This window comes from Coturnix japonica, chromosome 5 (genome assembly GCF_054131305.1).
Source record: "Coturnix japonica strain WE chromosome 5, WE-NBRP24, whole genome shotgun sequence".
Taxonomy (NCBI): Eukaryota; Metazoa; Chordata; class Aves; order Galliformes; family Phasianidae; genus Coturnix; species Coturnix japonica.
In genome coordinates this window covers 26,383,318-26,404,237 of record NC_140667.1, presented here as the reverse complement: position 1 = coordinate 26,404,237, position 20,920 = coordinate 26,383,318, and the positions used below count along the sequence as shown (strand labels likewise).

Here is a 20,920-nt window from a genome sequence, read left to right as displayed (position 1 = left end):
CAATTAAACTGCTAATGACCCATGGCATGTAGTTACATGCTATACATACTGTATAGTTACATACTGTAAAGGAAAGTTTTCAGTCATGAAGCTTGGACTGTATTATCAATATGCTATCGCACTTATTCAGGGAGTGTTTTCCCTTATGAAATTATTATTCATAAAAAATATCACCAAACTTGGCTTCAGATAGTGCAGAGTTTGGGTCAGTAGGAGTGGGAGGATGGAGGCGTCAGAGTTGAAATGCGTTTCTTTGAATGCTAGCAGTGTACATCGGTCTGACCAGCTGAACTTTGCTTTCTGTCTTTCTTCTCGTTTACTAGTTCAGCAGCATAACTGTTGAATTTCCAGTCTGGATATTTTCAGTGAAGTGTTTTTTACAAAGATGGTTCTAGTGAACTTGAATGTTCACGTTTATTGTTGGACACAATATAGATGTGTATATTACAGGGTGTTCTTTTCTTTGTTGCTTTTTTTCCCCCTAGAACAGATTTTCTCCTTCTTCTTTGCCTTCTACTATATTTTTAGGTCTTTTGTACACGTAGATATGCATATGCACCATTTGGTTCTTTCAGCAGAGAGCATACAAAAATTGCCACTTGTCTAATCCACCCTTGTCCCATGAGTTCTAATAGTGAAGTACAGACATGAAGGAAGGAATATAATAATCCATATGCATTTATACTGCATTTTGCTGTATTTTCACTTCTGCATACTATTTATTTAATCATTAAAATGATTTAAATTGGTCACAGCCAACCGATTAACTGTAAGTACTCTAAATATCTATGATAAAGCAACAGAAGACAGTTCTGCAGCACACACTCCCACACATGCCGTGAGGTTATGGCTAAGTACTTTTGTACATAGTTGTCTACTGAGAGTAGCAGTGCACCAGTGATGGCAAATAATAAGATCCTGGCAGTCTCTCATTTTTCTTGTGAATATTGCATTGCACAATTAGAGGTCGCTTCTTCATTCATACTTTGCTCTCTTAATTAAAGACAATCAGATAAAAATGCCACTGACTCTTCCTAGTCATTATGGGAGCTGAAGCAGACCCAGCACTGGAAATGTGTAAACTGAGCACACGTGAGAGAAACAGGTTTAGGGGAGTAGGAAGGAGTCCTGCACATTCAGTGCCAATTTTTGGAGACATAGCATGAGGACATTTCTCTGCAGACACCAGCCCTGCCCTGGAATTTCCAAAGAGAATCTCTACAAAGCATCACAGGGGACTTCTCATTTGAGGTTCTGCTTGCATAATTCACAGGCAACTTCCCACCCCCAATTTCTGCTGGTGAAGCAGAGCTCTTCATTGTATGATTAAGCTTGCATGATTGGATTTAACTTTAATTTATAATTGACCAAACATAAGCATGATTCAAATAATGCTTCAGTTGGTGATGTTTCATTGGCTTCATCGTATTTACTCCAGAGGGCACATATGAACATAATTGAAAATAAAAAATAAATCAAAGCCACAAAAAAAAATTTCTTTTTGCAGATATTACGAGTGGTTCACAGTAAAGGAAATCATCACAGCTTGGCACAGCTGTAAATCATTTGCTTAACTGTTTTCCTCCATTTAGAAGACTGAAACTCTTAAGTGGACTTGTTGGTGACTGAGCCAAGCTTTGTCTTGTGTTATACAAGACCTTGAAGTAAAAAAGTAGGGAGACGTCTAGCACTGAAATGCATATGCTTAAGCATTTTCTTGAAATAAACAGAATCGACGTAAAAAGAACAGTACAACATTGTTCATTTTCCAAGAAAATTTGTAACAGTTGAACCAGCTGTAATGTATAGATAGTCAGGTTAGTGGTCTCCTAGGCCCCCTTCTTCAAGTGGTTGTGGATGTGTGACTTCAAGGTGCTGTTTGAGCCTCAGATTCCAGCCATGTCAGTGAGCTTGACCTTGGTCTGTGAGGAAGTTATATCCATCTCCAAATGTTCAGATCCTGATTCTCTCTACAATAGACCTGAACTAGAACTTTTACTTGAGATGCAGGAAAAAGGCTGCATCTGGATCTGGTCTCTCATTGAGCTATTTTCATTGTTCAGACAAACAAGCTATTTCCTTTTGTGAATCATTCTGGCAATTCCCAGACTGGAGCACGGTGCAGCTGCGCAGTGCTCTCAGGGCTGAACAGAGCAGGGGATGCTCAGGCTTTACACCTTAGCGAAAGGGACCAATGTTAGGAGGAAAGGGAAGTAGAAAGGAGAAGGAATCATGCAGGTGGCAGCCATCTGCTATCAGAAATGGAAACTGTCAGCTTCGCAGAGCTTCTCAGTATTATCTTTTGGGAATAAGACCATCATCATTTTACTAATAGAACTCAGGCTGTCTTCATCACACTCTATTACTTTTCCTGACAGGGTCCTCCTGGCTGCAGCCTGAAAAGATGTGTCACGACCTTGCTTTGCCTGTGGGATAAATCACCTGAAACCAGCACTGATTTCCATGTCTTGAGTTCTCCAGCTTAAAAAATGTATAAATAAATGAAGGGAAAATAAAATTAACTATCTCCCAACATAGTAACTGCTCTCAAGCAATTGTTGTAATTACCAGAATTAATTGTTTTTAACTGTTTTCATCTTTTGTCAGGAAAACTTAGCAAGACTTCAGAGAGCATTTGCAAGGAAGTGGGAATTCATCTTCATGCAAGCTGAGGCCCAAGTGAAGTGAGTAATCCTGGAGCAGTGAACTGCCCCAGTATCTAGGGCTGCACAGAGAGGGGGACTCTGAGAGTTTCTCTCATAAAGTCTTCACTGCAGCTAAGCTTAGAAGGTGCTGGTCATCAGCAGACTGGAAATAATAGAGAGCCAGTTGCTAAGGTTTGTGCCAGAATCTGAAAGATGCGTTTAATTGTCTCTGTGTAGAAGTGTCCATCAGGAGTTCCTGAGCCTCAATTTTCCATGAGAGATTGGGTGATTCACTTGCACGTTCTGCTTCTACTGTTGCATGGTGTTTTTATTCCAAGTATATGAAAAGAACAAGATTTTGCCACTGGTTAACATAAATCTGTGCTCATGTTTTTAAAATACTGTTATTTAAAAGTGCTCATAAAGGTGGTATTTGCAGCAGACTGTGTTTGTTTTTCTCATTTATAGCAATCCCCAGTCAACTCAACTGTACCTCTATTTTCTGCACTCCAGTTGATGCTCCTGACAGTGTGGAGTATTGGGTACCACGTACATGAAACTTGCTCCAACTAACTTTTTTTTTCTGTCTTCTACTCATAGTTGAAATGTCCGTTTTTGTTCACATCTTTCCAAAAGCAGTTTGATGTTGTTAGCATGTTGTTATCATTGCTGCAAAATGAGTGTCATCCAGGGTTTGTAGGCCAGTGTACTTAACAGCCGGTGTGCCCACTTTGTGCATGTAATTATCTCCTGTAAAACTGGAAGACCGATGAAGGTGGTGTATAAGAATACCAGTATTCACGGTCTGTATCGATAGAAAGAATTTGCACTTTCAGTATTAGATGCTAAAAAGTTTAGGGACATTTTTACTTGAGGGTGTGGCTGAGGCATTGGTCTCTATCTTTGATTAACTCATTGGAATTTTGATTAATTATTTGCTTAATCACATTGTAATTAGGTACTATTTAAGTACATGGTAATTATCCTCAAAATAACAAGGCAATTAAGGGATTTTTTTCTGAAGAGAATACCAGTGTTCTGCTTAGAAGAAAAAATGAGAAGTTACACTTGCAGTTGTACTTTCAGTTACTTACAGGTTTGTTGCCAAAAGGAAAAAGATCTCAGTCAAAACAAAATTCTGCATTCCATCTGAAGCACAAATTATCACCTAAGAAAGAGATTTTAATTTTGGATTTTTTACAGGGTCAGCATTGCTTACTCATCTCTTCGTAGAGAAAAGATGGGTTAGAATTCACAGTGTAATGTATGGCAGTGCATTAACTAAAACAGAAAGTGAAGCAAAACACCTCAAAACATTTCTCCTGGTTTTGTGTTCTGTGTTTGCTTCTCAGCTCAGCACAGTGAAGTGGTGCCTGGTGGCTGCTCATGCTGAGCTGGTTTCCTATCTCAGCCAGCTCCAAAATGAGTTGGACTTAAAGATTTTGTGGGGAGGGAAGGGGTGCTTTGAACAACCTGCAGTGGCCTTTGATGCGTATGCTTTGAGTGAATCAATTTACTGGCTGAAATTAGTGACTTACACCTATGCCAACCCCATCACATGATCACGTCTCCAGATGAGGGCTGGCTTGCACAGCACTGTCAGTGAGCTCGGCCCTGTTACTCACACTGTCACCCCCCCCCGCCAGCACCAGGGCAAGTGGAGATGCTCTGTTGGAATCTCCAGCAAAAAAAGTGTAACAAGGAAGAAATAGTTGTGTGGTCACTCCTGTGTTTATGCTTTCTTTTTTTTTTTTTTTTTCTTTTTTTTTTTTTTTTTTCAGAATTGACAGGAAAAAGGATAAAACAGAAAGGAAAATTTTGGACAGCCAGGAAAGAGCATTCTGGGATGTGCACAGGCCTGTGGTAAAGCCCTTAATTCTCTTAACACTGTGCTGTGAATTGCACGGTGATATTGTCTGTGAAGTCACTGCATGGATTTTCCTCACAATTTAGAACAGGCTTCTGCAAGATTATCTCAGAAGTTATTGGTTTGAACATGCTTGGAACTGTTGACTTGGAAATATATGATAAATGTAAAGTGTTGAAGATCTTCTTTTGTGCGGGTGGAAGAAAAGCAGCTTAGCCAGTTTGTCACAGACTTCCTAAAAAGAGCTCTCAGCTGAGGCATTTCCTCTTGGTGCTGAAGTTAGGTGTTAATGCAATTGATGCTGAGATGCCAACTTTGGGTACATGCACTTTCTTCTTTATTAAGCATAATCATCTATGGGAGGCAAACATAAGGAAAGAATTTTGGACAAGATCTAAACTCTATTTTAGGTAGGTAAAGAAGCATGCAGACTGTAAGCAGAAGACAATAATGTGATAACCATCTATTTTAACTCTTTTCAGCCAGGCTGTGTGAACACGACAGAAATGGACATTAGAAAGTGTCGTCGCATGAAAAACCCACAGAAGGTGAAAAAGGTCAGTTTGAAATTCTGGTTTTGTTTCTTTTTTTTTTTTTTTTTTAACATAAGTCATTGTTGACACCTAGAGTATATCAGACTTACCTAATAGAATTCAAATGACAGGTTTGGCAAATGTCAGTTCTGTTTTGATTTAATAGATGAATTTACTACTGCAGTTTTAGCAACAGATGTTTACTGACTCTACATTCCCATAAAATGAAATCAGTTGGCAAAAATACTTGGGCCACACTTTTCAGAAGTTATTTGGATGCAAGTTTTTCAGAGTTGTTTATATCTGCCTTAATAATCTCAAAGGCTTGATCAGTAGCAGTTTGGATTCTCCTGACTTCCAGCAAGTTCTTACTCTTACGTGTTTTTATTAGTTTTAGAGGTGACACTAGACTCCTAACTTCCATCGGTAGTTAGATTGCAGCAGAGCTATTCACCTGTCTCTTTCGAACATTAAGTGAAAAGCAAAAATACTAAATGACAGGGTAGTTGTTATTACTTTCAGTGCAAATCCTCTGTCCTGAAAACAAATGGCTACAAGTCAATCTGTAGGTTCGCGTGTACTTGAACGACTGACACCTGGTTAAGCTCTTTCTTTGATATGTAGTTTTATGACAAGAAATTCAACTGAGTGGAAGAAAATGGAAGAAAAAGGTTGGATTCTAGTACATTTTTTCTCCATTTACTTCACCACAACAATCATTCACAGCGTTCCTCTTGCAAATACAACAGGCACAGCCCTCAGACCTAAAAGTTATTTTAGTATTTAAGATAAACTGCTTCCTACTTTCAGCCTGTAGACTGCAGTGGGACAGAGTGGACACCTCATATGCAACAGGGGAAGGTCTCAGGTGAGAGTGTTTTGCTGAAAAACAAGCTGTGCAGGAAGCCCCGAGCACACTGCTGGCTTGCCTGCAGACATCCCAAATGCAGGCATCTGCAGCACAGTTTTGCTCCTGGCTGAATGATTGTTTACCTGTGCAGGAAAAAATAGTAGGAAATTGTTGGCTTATTACCCTACTGTTTTGCATATTGCACTTCTCATTGCATACCAGAAAAAAGTTGTAATCTCTTCTGTTTGCTTGTTCCTTGCAGTCTGTGTACGGGGTTACAGAGGAATCTCAGCCCCAAAGCCCTGTACATGTGCCCTCCCAACCTGTACGCAAGCCTACTAAAGAGGATTTCCGGAAACAAGTGAGTAGATGTCTGTGTAACAGTTCAGATGTCCTGAACTGGATACATCTGGAACAGTCAGGCAGCTGTTTGTAGAGATATCAGTAAAAACCACTGTTGCTTTAACTATGCTTGATCCTCACATCCTTTATGTAAAGCTGTAAGTGTTTAAAGATGTGTATTAATTGAGCAGTGCAGTTATGGTAACGCTAACCTTTTGATTACCTTCCCTGTGGCCAGTAGGTGGATTAATTTCCATCCACTGAGGATGCCTGAAAAGTGGGCTCTGACAAAGGCTAGAGAAGCTGGCACACCCAGAACACAGTCACGGTGCTTTTGGGGAACTGGGAAGAAGTTACTTGCAGAATTGCTCTGAGGAATGGCTGTCTGAATCATGTGTTCTTGCCCCTCCATGGGGAGCTCTCCCTCAAAATTGCTTTCCTGCAAGAAGCAACCCTCACTGAAGCAGGAGCTGCTGGGTCAGCTTTTTAGTAAAGACAGCATTAAACGTGTTCCTTAGGCAGCCAGTTTTAGAGTGATCTTCTGAAGTAAGTCTGAACACTACATCTCTTGAGCTTTTTCAGTCATAGGCAATATAGGCTGTAGAGTACTGTGAAGAACTACTTTATAGCACAGTACAAATGTACTTTGAAACCTTTATTTTCTTGGTTAGAGAACTGAAAGCCTGTGTTATAAAATGAGGGTCACAATGCACTCAAGTTGTCTAGGAACCTCAGCCCCAAATATGTCTTTCCTACTTTTAATTATTTCTTCAGGAGCTCCCCCTGAGACTTTGCCACATGAAATGGAGACTCCTGATGGAAGCAGCTAGTAAGCTGCTTCTATTACCTGGGGGAGGGTCCCATTTCTTTATGAGTTACTTTCAAGCTGTTTGGAATGAGAAATCAATAGTGTGTTGGGATGTGATCAATGCATGCTGTGGAGCTCCTGGATTGTTAATGCCCTTGTCATCTCTCTCCTCAGATAACTTTTCTGAACCTGCAGATAGACAGGCATTGTTTAAAGATGTCCAAAGTAGCAGAAAGGTGAGTGTCCCCATGTATGTGATTTTCCATTACTTCATCTGAAATTTAGCTTTTCCAGAAATAGCAAGTAGGCAGGAATGCACAAAGACTCGTTCTGTTTCTGATGAGCAGTGAATCCTTTTTCCTCCTAACCCAGACATGCTGCTTGTCTGCTGACCACTGACATCTGACACTTGCCCTTCTGCCACTGAGAAAAAAGGAGTGAAAAAGGAGGATTTCATACTGTAAAAGCAAAAGAAATGTGATCACAATGGAAAGAGCCATTGCAGGGCATTCATTTCCTATTCCTTCTCAAGCCTAGTACTTTATTTTATTTTTTTAAGAAAAGTCATTCTTTCATTTGAAAAGCATTCACTTTTCCTTTTTGTGTGAGCTGAGTGCTCCTCTCCTATTAGACTGATGCATCTCTGTGGAGGGTGCGGTGTTTACATCTTGCATCTGATGTTTGCATTCATACTGGGAGTTTTTTGTGCTGGGGTTGAAGGTTTCTGTCCCCAGTTGTGCATGTGAAACCCTGGGTTTGTATCTGGACTACTCAAGGCAGTGCTATGGAGAGGTGGATTTCTCATAGAGGCAAATCAAGGCACAATTTGACACGCAGAAAATTTAGTCCTTGTAGGAAAGTATGAACAAGTAAAGAACGAGCTCAAATTAAGCTTCCTGAGAGTGACAGCTCCTTTACTCAGATACTTGTAAGCTGTGCACGTTTTCAGTGGAATTGCTGAGACAAATGTAGGGATCAGCATGCTTTTCTGTAACATCACTTTTAGAGCAAAACTGTCTTGAACACGACAGGCATGACAAGGGATGGCTCTTTCTGGAGAAATGATAGGAATTTTTACTTAAACAAATTAGAAAGAGATTTCCCTATGATATTTTGTGCTTTGCAGTGCTTGCTCCTGTAATTAGCGTGCGTACACTGAACTAGGCAAATTAAATGGCAAGAGCTCAACAGAAAGTTCCTAGTGGCTCATAATGTTTATCAATTTAAATTAAATTTTATCCAATTGAAAAGAAAATATTCAGAGGCTTTCTGAAATCCTTCACACACCATTTTCAGTATTGAAATTAGAATACTCATATTGATGTTTTGGGCTTTCTGGTTCTGCTCTGATCATTTTGTGTTTTACCAAAAATTCTCATTTTATACTGAATTTACCTACAGTGACCTTAATATACTGTGACAGTAATAATTTCCGGGCTGGTAATTTACAGACAAGCAGATGTGTTTTGCTTGAGTTTTTTCTGGGTAGGTATTTATTCAATAAGATGGTCTCTATAAAACTGATTCACCATGAACATCGGGTCCTGTCCACGCAGCATACCTGCTGTTCAAGTTACACTGCCATGATAAACATGTCATTGTCAATGCCAGAAGAAAAATCTATTAGTTTTCAGTAGAATTGGGCAAAAAAACAGTTTTCCTGTTCTGGAGGGACTGAGGATGGCAGTGCTGCTGTAGGGCACCGGGCTTTGATTTCCCAGGGCATAGCACAAGGGGTGGCAAGGAAGGCCCTGGAGGGGCCCAGCAGTGATGCGGTTGGGTGAGAGGGAATGATTTGTGTGGCCAGAGTTGACCTATTGCTTGAAACGAAGCCTGTGTTGCCTGAAGACTGTGTATGAAACACTGAATGTGCATGCTCCAAGAGAAGATGTTCTAAGTAAGGAGGTGCTGTTAGAGTAGCAAGGCACTTCTAAGACTGGGCTCTGCTCTTAAAACTGAGGCATCCCTCAGCTGCTCCAGGAACACAGGGAACAGTTTTTCTACTTCCAATTCCTTTTTTCTTATTGTCAGTTTTAGGATCTGGCAAGGAGATCTGACTGCTCTCAAGCAAACCTGTGAATAAATGGTACCTACTGTTTTTCCTGACCATGTCAGGCAGTGCTGATGCAAACCCAGTACATGTGGCATTACAGAAATGGCTGAGGAAAGCCTGAATACCTTCCTATCAAAAGTAATCTTGGTTCCCTTGGTGTCACAAACCCACCTGAAGTTACTCTGAAGGCTCAGAAGGTCCCCTTGATAGTGAGAAAGACAGATTCTCAGTGCAAACTCTGCCCCCTTCCATGAACTCTTAACCATCACCTCTTCTGCCAGAAAGACAAGGCATCACCTGAAAAGCCAAAAGCCCAGGTCTGCTTTTTGGCAGAAATGCTTTCCCTTAGGATTCCCACTGCCTGTAGCCTTGTTTACACAATGAGGATGTAATTCAGCTCCTGTCATTATGCTGAATCAGCAACATGTGTTTAGCAAATCCTCCCTTATTTCATCTATTTTCTCCCCTCTGATGCCACCTTATTATTTTGTTACAAGCAATTCAAGTTTCACAGCAGATATCCCCTGATGCATCCTCTGTGTTGGTTTTGTTGTTGTTGCTGTTGCTTTTAAAAACCAACCTTCTCTCTCATTGATGTCTCTGGGATTGCTGCTCTCTGAAATTGGACTCTGCTCCCTCCTCCAACCCTTGACCCACAACAGTCTTGAAATGTAATTAATGAAATGAGATGAGACAGCCCTGAATGCCCTGAAGGGCAGTGGGAACCTGCTGTGGTTACAAAAGTGTATGATTTTAATGCCTCATGATAAGAGCTAGGACAAACAAAAAGAAGTAATTATTGTAGGGCAGGTCAGGGAAAGTTTCTGCCTTTTGTGACCCATGGTTTCACAGGGCATTTTCTTTTTCCTGCCTTTTAAAGGTGTGGAAGACCGAGAGGTAGCACTTAGGGTAGACAATTGCAGTGAAAGTAGATAAGCTTTCAATATGGTGAGATTCAGTTAGATTATTTAATTTGTTGGCAGACTGAGGCAGGAAAAGGAAGAAGTGCCTTGGAGTATTTAGAATATAGACTGGGACAAATTTCTCTAGGTTTTTTTGCTGCCTGCCTTTCATGAAATTGCTGCCTTGTCCCAGCTCCCATGGAATGCCCAAGTTATCTGTGCAAGCAGACATAGGCCTTTTCCCAGGAAGCTCTTAGTATTAGAGGCTGTATGCCTTATGTGACTAGGCTTGAAGTGGAACAGTATAAAAGCTAGGTGTTTATTAAATACCTGTATAGTTTACTTCATTTTGCATTGATGATTATAAACTACACTGAAGTATGTTGCATTAAGTGCCATTGTGCTATCTGGTATACTGGCAAAAACAAAATGACCTATATGCTGAAGATCTGACGCTTAGGACTGTGGTCCTCCAAAGACTTAGATGTGTTCTTTGCTACAGTGCATGATGGTATTTTGATGAATTACTCACCATGCTTAAAGTAGTGAGTGCAAAAGCCTTTGCAAAACAAAACAAAACAAACAAACAAACAAACAAAGGTAAAGGGGAATAGCAACATGCAATAAATGTAGAGAGGACGTGCTTCAGAGGCACACTGCTGCCTATGGGAAGTCCTACCATATCAATTCACTCACTGCCACATCAGGCTTTCTGTAGACATCTCTGCAGAACCAACCTTGAGTCAACTTGTAAGTGTTGCAGAGAAATCCTTGCATGCGCCCTTCCTGGAAAAACAGACTGTTGTGTGAGAGTACTAAGAACTGCGCTGATCTAAACATGGCAAAAAAGCCCTTCAACATGTGCTGGGGGGGAAGAGAGAAAATCTATATCTCTGATACACAACTGAGAGTTCAGGCACTGATTTGTCTTTTTCTTCTTCTTTTTTACTTTATTATTATTATTATTATTTTTAATATATATATATCTGTCAGTTTAATAGCGTACACAGAGCAGTATGTGGAATATGACCCCTTTATCACTCCTGCTGAGCCTTCCAATCCCTGGATAAGTGATGATGCAGCTTTGTGGGACATTGAAATGAGGTAAGGTTTGGCAGTTTTAGGTAATATTAGAGTTGTTTTGCAGTTTTATTGGTATGCTTTTCCCATGGCTCTGCTGGGATAGGAAGTTTGATCTCTGTAACTTCACAAGATATACTTGCATAACTGAAGTTTAAACTGAATGGTATTATTTATTATTTCTGTGGATTTTCACTTCCACATGCTTAATTTGCATTACTTTGTAAGTTAGGGCATTTTCATGCCCACTGAGCGCATGCCTGGGCTCAGCTTTGACAGCCGACTGATACAGCATACTGCTTCAAGATCCTTGTTCCAGCACACCTCCTTTGACCCTTGAGAGCCTGCTCTCAGATCCTCCCCAAGTTGTGGAGCGCTGTTCAAGATGCCATTGGCATACAGGACAGGTTGGGTAGCAGCAAGGTGCTTTCACTCACCATGCCACCTTCATTGCTCACTCTGGGCATCCTTTGGCAGATGGCTGCAAATGCTCTGCAGCTTTTTCTGCAGCTGAGCTGCAGTTGTTCCAGACTGAACAGGGAGTTCACTTCAGCAAATCTTTGAAAAAAAGTATGACAAATCTAATACTATCTGTGCTTAAATAATCGTGTAAATTTTGAGATGCTGCCAGCTTAGAAGAGCCAGTTCATTGTGAATCAATATTCCAGGAAAAGGGCAAGTTATTTCTCTTTGTAAAACACATGTGATGTGGGATGTGAAAGGTGTTGTCCCCTGCTTCTCTGAAAGTCACAGAAGCTGGTAATTAGTTCCCTGGTCTCTGCCTCTTTTCATATAAAATCAATATTTTGGATTTCTTTTTCAGTCAGTTTCTCTCAATTCCTCCATCCTCCCTAGCAGGTTTACAAACAGATACAACCCCTGCAAAATAGTACTCTGGAGGAGCTCCGCCCACAGTGTAATCCAGGCATCATTACTTCTGGGTCTGTTGATGTGGCTGGAAACCCTTGGAAATATTCTTGTATCCCCAAGGAATATAATCGACCTGATGTCATGGCCTTCTTCAGAATGAGAGTAAAAGCTTTATTTCTGTTATGATTTCAGAGTTACGGAAGGCGATTCTCCTGCTGTATTGTTGTGAGATGAGAGAACAAACATCTTTGTATTTTCATTTTATTCTCTGTAGCAAGAGACCTCCTTGTGTCTGCATCTAGTTGCAACTTGCGTGAATAATTAAATGATTCCCAAGAGCTCTGGTGGCCCTTGTGCTGCCTGCAAGGCTGTTTCTTGTGTCAGGAAAGCAGAGCCCCTGTTCAGGGAAACTAAGCCCCTTTCCCTTCTAATGGCAAAGCCAGCTTCTGAGCAAGGTCAGCACTGTGCAGCTCATCCTTTGTGGCACTGGGGAAATGCCTCAGAAAGGCTTCTATTTTAGACAGCACTTTGGCCTTTTCAGTTTGTGCAGCAGCAAGCAGAGCAGCTGCTGATCTCCAGAATCATCAGGAAATTCCCTGAACTCGGCTGGTGCGTAGCTCTGCACCAGCACAGCTCTCATGTCCCCATGTCCACTGCAGCTTTCTCAACAGAGGAGGAGCCAGCCCCAGTGCTCTGGCGCCTCGAGTGAGGACATGCCCATCAGTGTTGCTTAGTCTCTACAGCAAGGGGAAATCAAAGTGGGCATTTTATTTACCCCTGTGGCTTATTTGTCTTCAGCACAGATCGCCACCGTCCCTTAAGGCTCCAGGATTAGGAATCACTGTGGACATGACAAGACATATAGTTTAATAGATACATACTGTTTACAATGGCTCTACTGTCACAAATGTGAGCAGCTGAACTGTGTTTTAATGGTTGTCTCATAGTATGACGCCATCACACCAGAAGCTTTCAAACACTTTGTGAGCCCAGATTATGCTCTGATGTAGGCTGTCTTGTGGGATCCTTGTGATTCTTAGGCAGTGCTTCTCCCCATAGGCATCTCTGCAACATGTCTGGCAATTCAAACAACACCTTATGTAAGCAGGGTTCTATTAAGCAATAATCTAACAGAAAGGTTGTGAGTGAATTTGGGTGACTCCACATCTCAGTGTCCCAGCTGAGATACAAAATAAGTCTGATTGTCATGGAGGGGAAGAGGGGGTTGCTTTTTAGTCGTGCAAGACTAAAGTACCCAAAAGTCAGAGGCAGTGAAAAATACAGGATCACAAAGCAGTAATCGTTTCTTGGAAATCTTGTCCTCCCTGCTTCTATGTGGAACTGCTTTTTTAATGCAAATGTGCAACTGAAAATCTGAAGGGAGTTCCAAGTTAGCAGCCAGCACTGTGTGGGACACAGGGTGATGCTGTGGAGCTTGCCAATGGCCCAGAGAACACTGCTGGCACATTTCTGCCTTGACATAAAAAAAAATGGTTCTTTATGTAAAACACACAGGAAATTTCACTGAAAATAATATCATTTGCTGTCTCTCTTATTTTGCCATATAGGCAGCACCCAAATAACACAACTGCATTCGCCGTGACCCTGGTCTCTATAGTTCCTTCTTGTGTGTTGTTTGCTAACATTTATCTTTGGAAATTCTTAAGGAAACAGACACCATCTCCTTGTCTGATAATCTTTTTCCCTTTGCTGCTTAACAGGAACAGCAGCAGCTGCTGGGACAGCAGGCAGAAATGCACATTCCATCTGTTTTTCCCCTCTCTCTCCAAACAGCAAAGAACCGAGTCAGCAGCGTGTGAAAAGATGGGGCTTCTCCATGGATGAGGTGCTGAAGGACCCAGTAGGACGAGACCAGTTCCTTCGTTTCCTGGAATCAGAGTTCAGCTCAGAAAACCTCAGGTGAAACCATAATCACACTCTCTTGTGTAAGTGAAATGCAGTGCTTGATCTGCGCTGAACTTCTGGAAACCCCAATTTGAGTAAAACTGAGAACGGTAAGGTCTGGTCTGTAGCACTGCTACAAATGCCTGTACTAGAATGATATAAGTAATCCCAGGAGGAGTGTTTAGCAGAGTCAGTATTGTCAAGTATAACATGCATAGACTTACAAAGTTTTAATTTTGTGGTGAGACATGGCTCGTAAGTCCCCAAATAATGCATAGAATTTGTTCACGTGTTTGTGGCAGTGGCCATGAGGAGGAAATACAGACTGGTGTTCATGTGGCCAAAAGCTGTCACTTTCACTCAGCAAAGCAGTTTTGCATTCGCTACGTTGAATTTTGGTATCTCTTAACTATTTGAGAGCTTGACTCTCACTGTATTAGAGTTCTCTTCTGTGGGTGTTGTGGGTGCGTTCTGGCTTCCCTCACTGTGGAGAAGTCAAAACCTCTAGTATGAAACGTGATTTAGATACCGATGTAGATACTGTAGCACAATTCTGGTGCTTCAACTATAGCAGGAAAAGGCAGCAGGAATAAGTTGCCAATTTTGGTGGGCCAGCACTTGGAGGTGGTAGTACCAGGGCAAGCTGCAGCCTCTGGCTGGTGCCAAAATCAAAGTCTAAATTGATGGCAGGGTGTCAGTGTGCACTCCTGTGCTCTGTTTGTTGCCATCTGCAATGGTCTTCACCAGCTCCTTATTAGTCTAGGAAACAGAGAAGGGTCCAGCAATAATGTCACTTGACTGCCCTAGATACTGCAGTATCCAGCAAAAACACCCATTTTTTTTACACAACATAAATTGTACAGCTGAGGCTGTGCTGTGATGCCTTCTCAGCACGCAGATGGGAACAGGGACAGTCCTCTTCCAAAAGGCCACATAGGCACATAGGTATGTGGCAGATGCAGACAGAGTGCTCCCAGTTTTACTGTTGGACACAAACCTGCTCAAATGATGAAGAAATCTGCCACCAGCTGAACATGTAGTTGGTCTGGTTTTGTGCCTTTGCTGGCTATGAGAAGCCAGCAAAGTTCAGAACTTAATTGCATGGTCTTGAAATTTATGTTTTGTTAAACCTCTTTCACTTCAACAGTTACGAGCATTAGTAAAGCATATGAACAATTGCCACTTTATTGCAGTCCGCTAGTGTGTGAGATCTGAAAGTGAAATTTCCCAGAAAGCGACTTTAAATGACATTGGAACTGACTGTCATATTTATTGTATTTGCTTGCCCAGGGAGAAATACAAAAAGCACGGCAGTAGCAAAACAGGGAAAAATCAATGCACTTTTATGTTAGTGCTTCTGAAGAACTTGAAAGTTATTTTTAAGATAAACAGGGAAGTGTTGGTAAATTACATAAATGAACTTGACGCTGTATTACTGAACAGTTACTGAACTTGTACGTGCTTAATGACTGTACTTATGTTTGTTGGTGCTCGTTTGCAATTAAATTGTAGTGATGAAGTGCAAAATTAATATACTATATTGAAATGCTCCTCAAATGGGTTTCCTGAAATATATTTGGGGTTGCACTAATGAAATCTAGCAGGTTTTACCACTAGTTGGGTGTCCCCCGGGTGCATCCTATTCAAACAGATTGAGAAAGTTTCATTATTACAAAGCAAGCATTTACCTTTCTCAGTCAATCAGAGGTGCTCCTCCTGTGGATATGCATTCTTGTTGGTTATGAGAAAGCCCGTAGCCATGGGAAGTTGCAAATTAGTGGGCTGTGATAGAGAGGTTAAATCACACATCCTTTCTGGAAGACTCCGATATCATTATTAGTTAATATTGTATCATTGCTTTCATTCTTATGGTGTCATTATCATGGTACTGGCTAATGTGGTTTCGTTATGACCTAATACTGGATCAGTATTAGTAGACCTGCTTGGGGCTGTAAATAATAATTAACAGAACATAAAGGTAGAAGTATTCAATAAGAAAGCTGGAACAGGATGGATTGTTAAATGCTGAGAAGCAAAAGGTGGCTCCCTAAGGTTCAGGCGTGGTAGAGAAAGCTCCTGAATTTTCATTAAGTGCATATGGTAGAAAAGAAATGAGCTGCTGAATGCTTAAACATGCAAGCAGGTTTTAAGTTGTGCCCACAAGCAAGGCTGGAACCTCTCACCTAGGCAGTCAGCTTGATAGCACATGCCTCCTTATGCCTTCTGCATCATCCAGTATCAAGGCTTCCTTTCTTGTGAGAGAAGCTGAAGAGGAATCAGTGGATCACCAGGGAAGGATTCATTTCAGCTTTAAGTGAAAACAAATCTAAAAGCAACTAAATTACACCATAAAGCTTTCTTCATTATCCAATATCTATAAGCCTGAGACTAGTTCAAGTGACAGTGCCTCCGTGGTATGCAGCTATGGTTAAGCGAGATGCTTCCTACTCAAACTCTGGGAAGCTGTGAGGAACTTTCTCAGGGTACAACATGTAACCCCTTGCTCGAAAAATTACTTTTGCAGGTGTCTGTTAAAGCCCTTCCTCCTAGTAATGGTGTGGAGATATAGGAGTTGTCACAGCAGAAACATGTTCTATCTTGGGAGCATCAGGTGGATCTTCATTAATGTTGGCAGTAGTTCTGCAGGCCACCGTGCTATCCTAAGGACAGATCTGGAAAATCTAGAAATTCCTCTAAAGGAGCTTCCATCATGTGTGCAACTGAGAGTGAGTTGACTGTAATTCAGCTGTATATCGAAGGGACTAAATTCAGTCCCTGTGCAGAATCCCAGGCTGGATGGCAGTGGAGCATTTCCGTGTCTTCCTAGCTGAGAAGAATCAGTGCTGCTGGCGGTCTCGAGAGAGGCACTGCCTGAGACAACAGCAGAGCAGCCTCTGTCACCTCCCAGGTCTCCTTCCTGCTGTGTTTCTGTGTTCTAATATACTTGCAGGATCATGTCCACCAGTCTCCTGGGCTTGGCTGAGCCCTGTAACTTATTTATTTACAGTCTGTCCATTATTTATGTGAGAACAGGAAAGCTAGGCAGGTGGGTATTTTTCTCTCAGTTTTTATTTTTACTTTTTCTTGCTCTCTTTTGTTTTCTGTCTCTTTTGCTGTCTTTCATCTACAGTTTGTTTTGCCTCCATTTGAAGTCCCCAAAATACAAAATCACAAAGCTTCAATTAAAAAAAAAAAAAAAGAGGAGCCCACAGAGAGTTGTATACATTTTCCATGTCCCACAAATCTCATGAGACACCTCAAGATAGCTGAGATGTTCATCTGACCAGTAGATTGATTTTTTTTTTCTCAGCTTCAAAGGGCATCAGCTGGAAGGAGAAAGCTAGGTGGGAATGTGGGACATGCTAATTTTACCCAGTGGGAAAGAAGACTGCACACCTGTTTATGGGTCTAAGTAGGGAACATTTGACACTTTATAGGAATGTGCTGTGGAGCTTGCAATATAGCAGCATGAGTGTTTTGTGTGCTATTGTGAACACATGTTGCAAATGGATCTGGAAAAGAATTTTATCTGCAGAAAGCATTTCTATCTTACGTGATGCCTGATGGCCGAAACACGTTGCCAATTTTTTTCCCTTTAAATTTCATCAGGAAATGAAATTTTGGGTTGTTACGGAAAGCAGACCTATTAAGCAAAGAGAAAAAGTACTTAAGCCAGTACTTCTACAAAGCAAAACCATTCACACTAGGTTGGTAACTGTTCAGGAAGCTGTCCCCAGGTCAGGGCTGTAGCCATTCCCAGCAGCCCCAGGTGCCACAGGTGATGCGAGTGCCCTGGTGCTCGTGCCCCAGGAGCAGGGATCGATCCCTGCTGGCCACCAGGCGGCATGGGCGCTCCACGGCCGAGGGAGAGCAGCGTGGCATGAAGAGATTTTCTGCTCTCTTTGCCTGTGAATCACACCGACTCATCCAGGAGACCTGAGCCTGGTGGCTGCATCTCTCTGCTCCAGCTGTCGCTTGTGAGCAGAACTGCTTCTTGAGCTCTGCGTGGCTTTATTCACTTCTTGGCAGGCAGCTGGGCGCACACTGGGTGCTGCGTAACTGCAGAGAGATGCATCCTGTCCCAGAGAAGTAAGAAGCAGCAGTGAGAGGACGCCATGGCTCAGAAATGGTGTGCCCAGGCTGGGGGAGGAGGAGGGGAGGACAGCCGAGGGGAGGCAGCAGGGCAGCGAGTTCATTGTTCCCATTTCTACTGCATAGCACTGGCTGGGAATGCTGCAGCAGTGAAGGAGCAGGGCTGTGCTTGCCCCTAGCACATGGCCTCGCTGAGCCACCAGTCCCAGCACGCCTCTTTGAGGGCGGCTTTCTGCTGGCCTCAGCCACCCCATGCTCACCACAGCCATAAAGCTATGCAAGAGTGTGAACACCCCCCCCCCCCCCCCCCCCATCTGTGATGATGTGTGTTTATTTTGTACCTTCGCTTACCCTCCCAGCTGTGCTGTTAAATTGATGGTTTTATCTTGTTGAAAGGAAATGAGAGCAAGGCTGTCTGGTGAGAGATACAAGATGGGCTTTGAGGCAAGAAGAGAGCAACGTGGTCATGTTTCAAACCACGAGTCACTCCAGAACTTTGCTGCCAACCAGGGGTGCCACATCCTGCTCTGGGATGATGTTACAGCACTGTTTTTGTGCTGACAGTCTCTCCTCCAATCATCCGTATTTTGTGTCTGATTCAATTTTGAATTATATTTTTGTGTTGCACCATATTTCAGGAGCAGCCTTTTTGCACAGCAGCCTTTTTGCCGAGGGCATCTGCAAGCTGCCCGCAGCACCCCGTAAAGGCAGAGCAGGTTTCAGGAGCTCCTTGTGCCACGAGGAGTCTGCATGGGATAAAGCACCATTACAGGATATCTCCTGCGAGTGACAGCAAGTTAATTACATGCTGGATGAGGCTAGAATGCTTTATGTCTCTGACACCAGTTTAGGACGCCGTTTTATCAGCCTTCTCCAGATCTAACATTCTGTTATGTAAAGTGCAGAGAACCTGCAATCAGGGCTGCCTTCCCCCAGTGCAGACACTTCTGTGCTGCTCCTGCTCTCGTGCTGGGGAGGACACGGGCAGACATTTCCCTCCTGTCCCACACAAGGTGACTGCCATGAGTCTGCTCCCAGGGGAAGGAGGAGGGAATGCAGGATCTCCTGCTGGCTGCCCACTGGCTTGGGGCCAGCCTGTGCTTGAGCATTTGCAGGATTGACTCAGGGAGTGTATTTGCTCAAGAGCTATAAAATTCAAGGTAGCTATTGTGTGTTTGCGCACTTCCTGAGCAGAAATATCTGCTGCTACCTCGTAAGAGCTCTAGAAATGCCATAGGAAGCCCAGCTTGTTCACTGAATTAAGGATGGGTTCTCATAGCAGAGAATTTGCCCGGGAGTCATGGCTGTGGGGCTGGGTACCCCTCTTTGATGTTCCCTGGCTTTCAGATATGAGCTCAAATGAAAAGCTTTGAAATTTCCACCAAGGCAAAAACCCCCATTGCCTTGAAGAGGCCATTCTGCCTTGGGCACGAATTCACAGTTGCTTGCAGTAGGAAGAGCTTGTTCTTGTTAGCGTCAGGTTGGTTTGGTTGGGTGGTTTTCAGACTGAGCCAAATGGTTATTAGAATGGATGGTGCTCCTGTGCTGGCAAGCTGTCACTTCACAGTGTGCCCGCTCCCAGCCCGCCTCCCAGGCTCTTGGGGCAGAACATTTTCTATCTAGTCAAGTGTTAATCTTAAAATGTCCCAGCTACTCTGTGTTGATTAGCATCTTTCTTCTTCTTTTTTTTTTTTTTTTCCCTGCATTTGCAAGTTACCATCACGTCTGCAATTAAAATTTTTCAATTATTTTTTCCCAAACAGGCCCTTTTCCTCTACTGCAAGTACGGGACAAAGCTAAATGGATTGGCAGTCTCCTTTGATGATGATCCCCCTCCTTATTTCTGTGACAGCTCCAGGAAACCTTTCTGGCAGCTAGCCCGGGGGCCACAGCAGCACTGCTGGCTCTTCCATCCTCCCCTGCTGCCCACAGGGTTTTGCTCTAGAATAGACCACCTCATCTTCCTCCTGACATGGGGGAGCATTTGCTTTAGTGATAGTAGGCAGGGCACCAGTTAATAATTTGAGATGAGAAATGAGGCTTTCAGATGAAGTTCAACTTATTTATTTGGTAGTCTTCCATAATTAAAAGCGGGGGACACATCGCTTGATTTTCAGTATTGTGCAGCTCTTTCAGCTGCCCTGAACAAGAAGTGACATTGGCTCTCCCTGCAGAGCACAATGGCATGGACATAACTGGGTTCTGTATTCATCCCTTCTCATGGCATCCATCTGAATGCTGGTCAGTTTACAAGTCTCAAAAAAAAAAAAAAAAAGGAAAAAAGAAAAGACTTCTCTAAATGCCAGTGCCACAACGTCACCCTGGAAATGATATGAATATTAAGTTTGTTGTTCTGTGTTTTGCATCCTCTGCAGACAACAGATGCTGCAGGCAGAAATTACCAGCAGGTTGCAGTGGGGTGGTGGAAAGCAGTTCGTGTTCCTCCTCCAGCTGCATGGGCTTTTGAGGTTTCTTGCTTGCCTGCCTAATGTCACACTTCTGCAGAGATGGTTTGAATAAGGATGTTTCACTTCTTAAAGTCACTTTTCTGATCTTAACCACATTGTAATGGTTTGGTATATCACACCTTCCCCCAAAGTCATGCTAAATGGAGAGCCTTCTGCAAATACAGATGCCATTTGGGACTTTGCCCAGGCTTATCAACAAAATTGTATCTAAATCTCTCTTATCTTATAAATCTCTCCCATTTTGATTTTTGCCCGCTACAGGTTTTGGTTGGCTGTCCAAGATCTTAAAAAACAACCTCTACAGGACGTGACCACCAGAGTGGAGGAAATCTGGCAAGAGTTTCTGGCTCCTGGGGCCCAGAGTGCTATCAACTTGGATTCCCACAGCTATGAGAAAACAAGCCAAAATGTTAAAGACCCAGGGAGATACACATATGAAGACGCACAGGTTTGTTTTTGATTTTATGGAACTACTGCTAATAAAACTCTCAGTTTTACCGTGATA

At 42.5% G+C, this 20,920-nt stretch overlaps 1 protein-coding gene across 1 annotated transcript in view; it reads left to right on the top strand.

Moving 5' to 3' along the window:
* RGS6 (regulator of G protein signaling 6) overlaps positions 1–20,920 on the top strand; it is a 186,112-nt gene that overhangs the window by 146,024 nt on the left and 19,168 nt on the right. Inside the window, 8 exon segments of the mRNA XM_085548946.1 lie at positions 2,608–2,684; positions 4,427–4,508; positions 4,995–5,069; positions 6,158–6,256; positions 7,220–7,281; positions 10,994–11,104; positions 13,745–13,870; positions 20,677–20,863. Coding sequence (XP_085405072.1) covers positions 2,608–2,684; positions 4,427–4,508; positions 4,995–5,069; positions 6,158–6,256; positions 7,220–7,281; positions 10,994–11,104; positions 13,745–13,870; positions 20,677–20,863 — 819 coding nt within the window.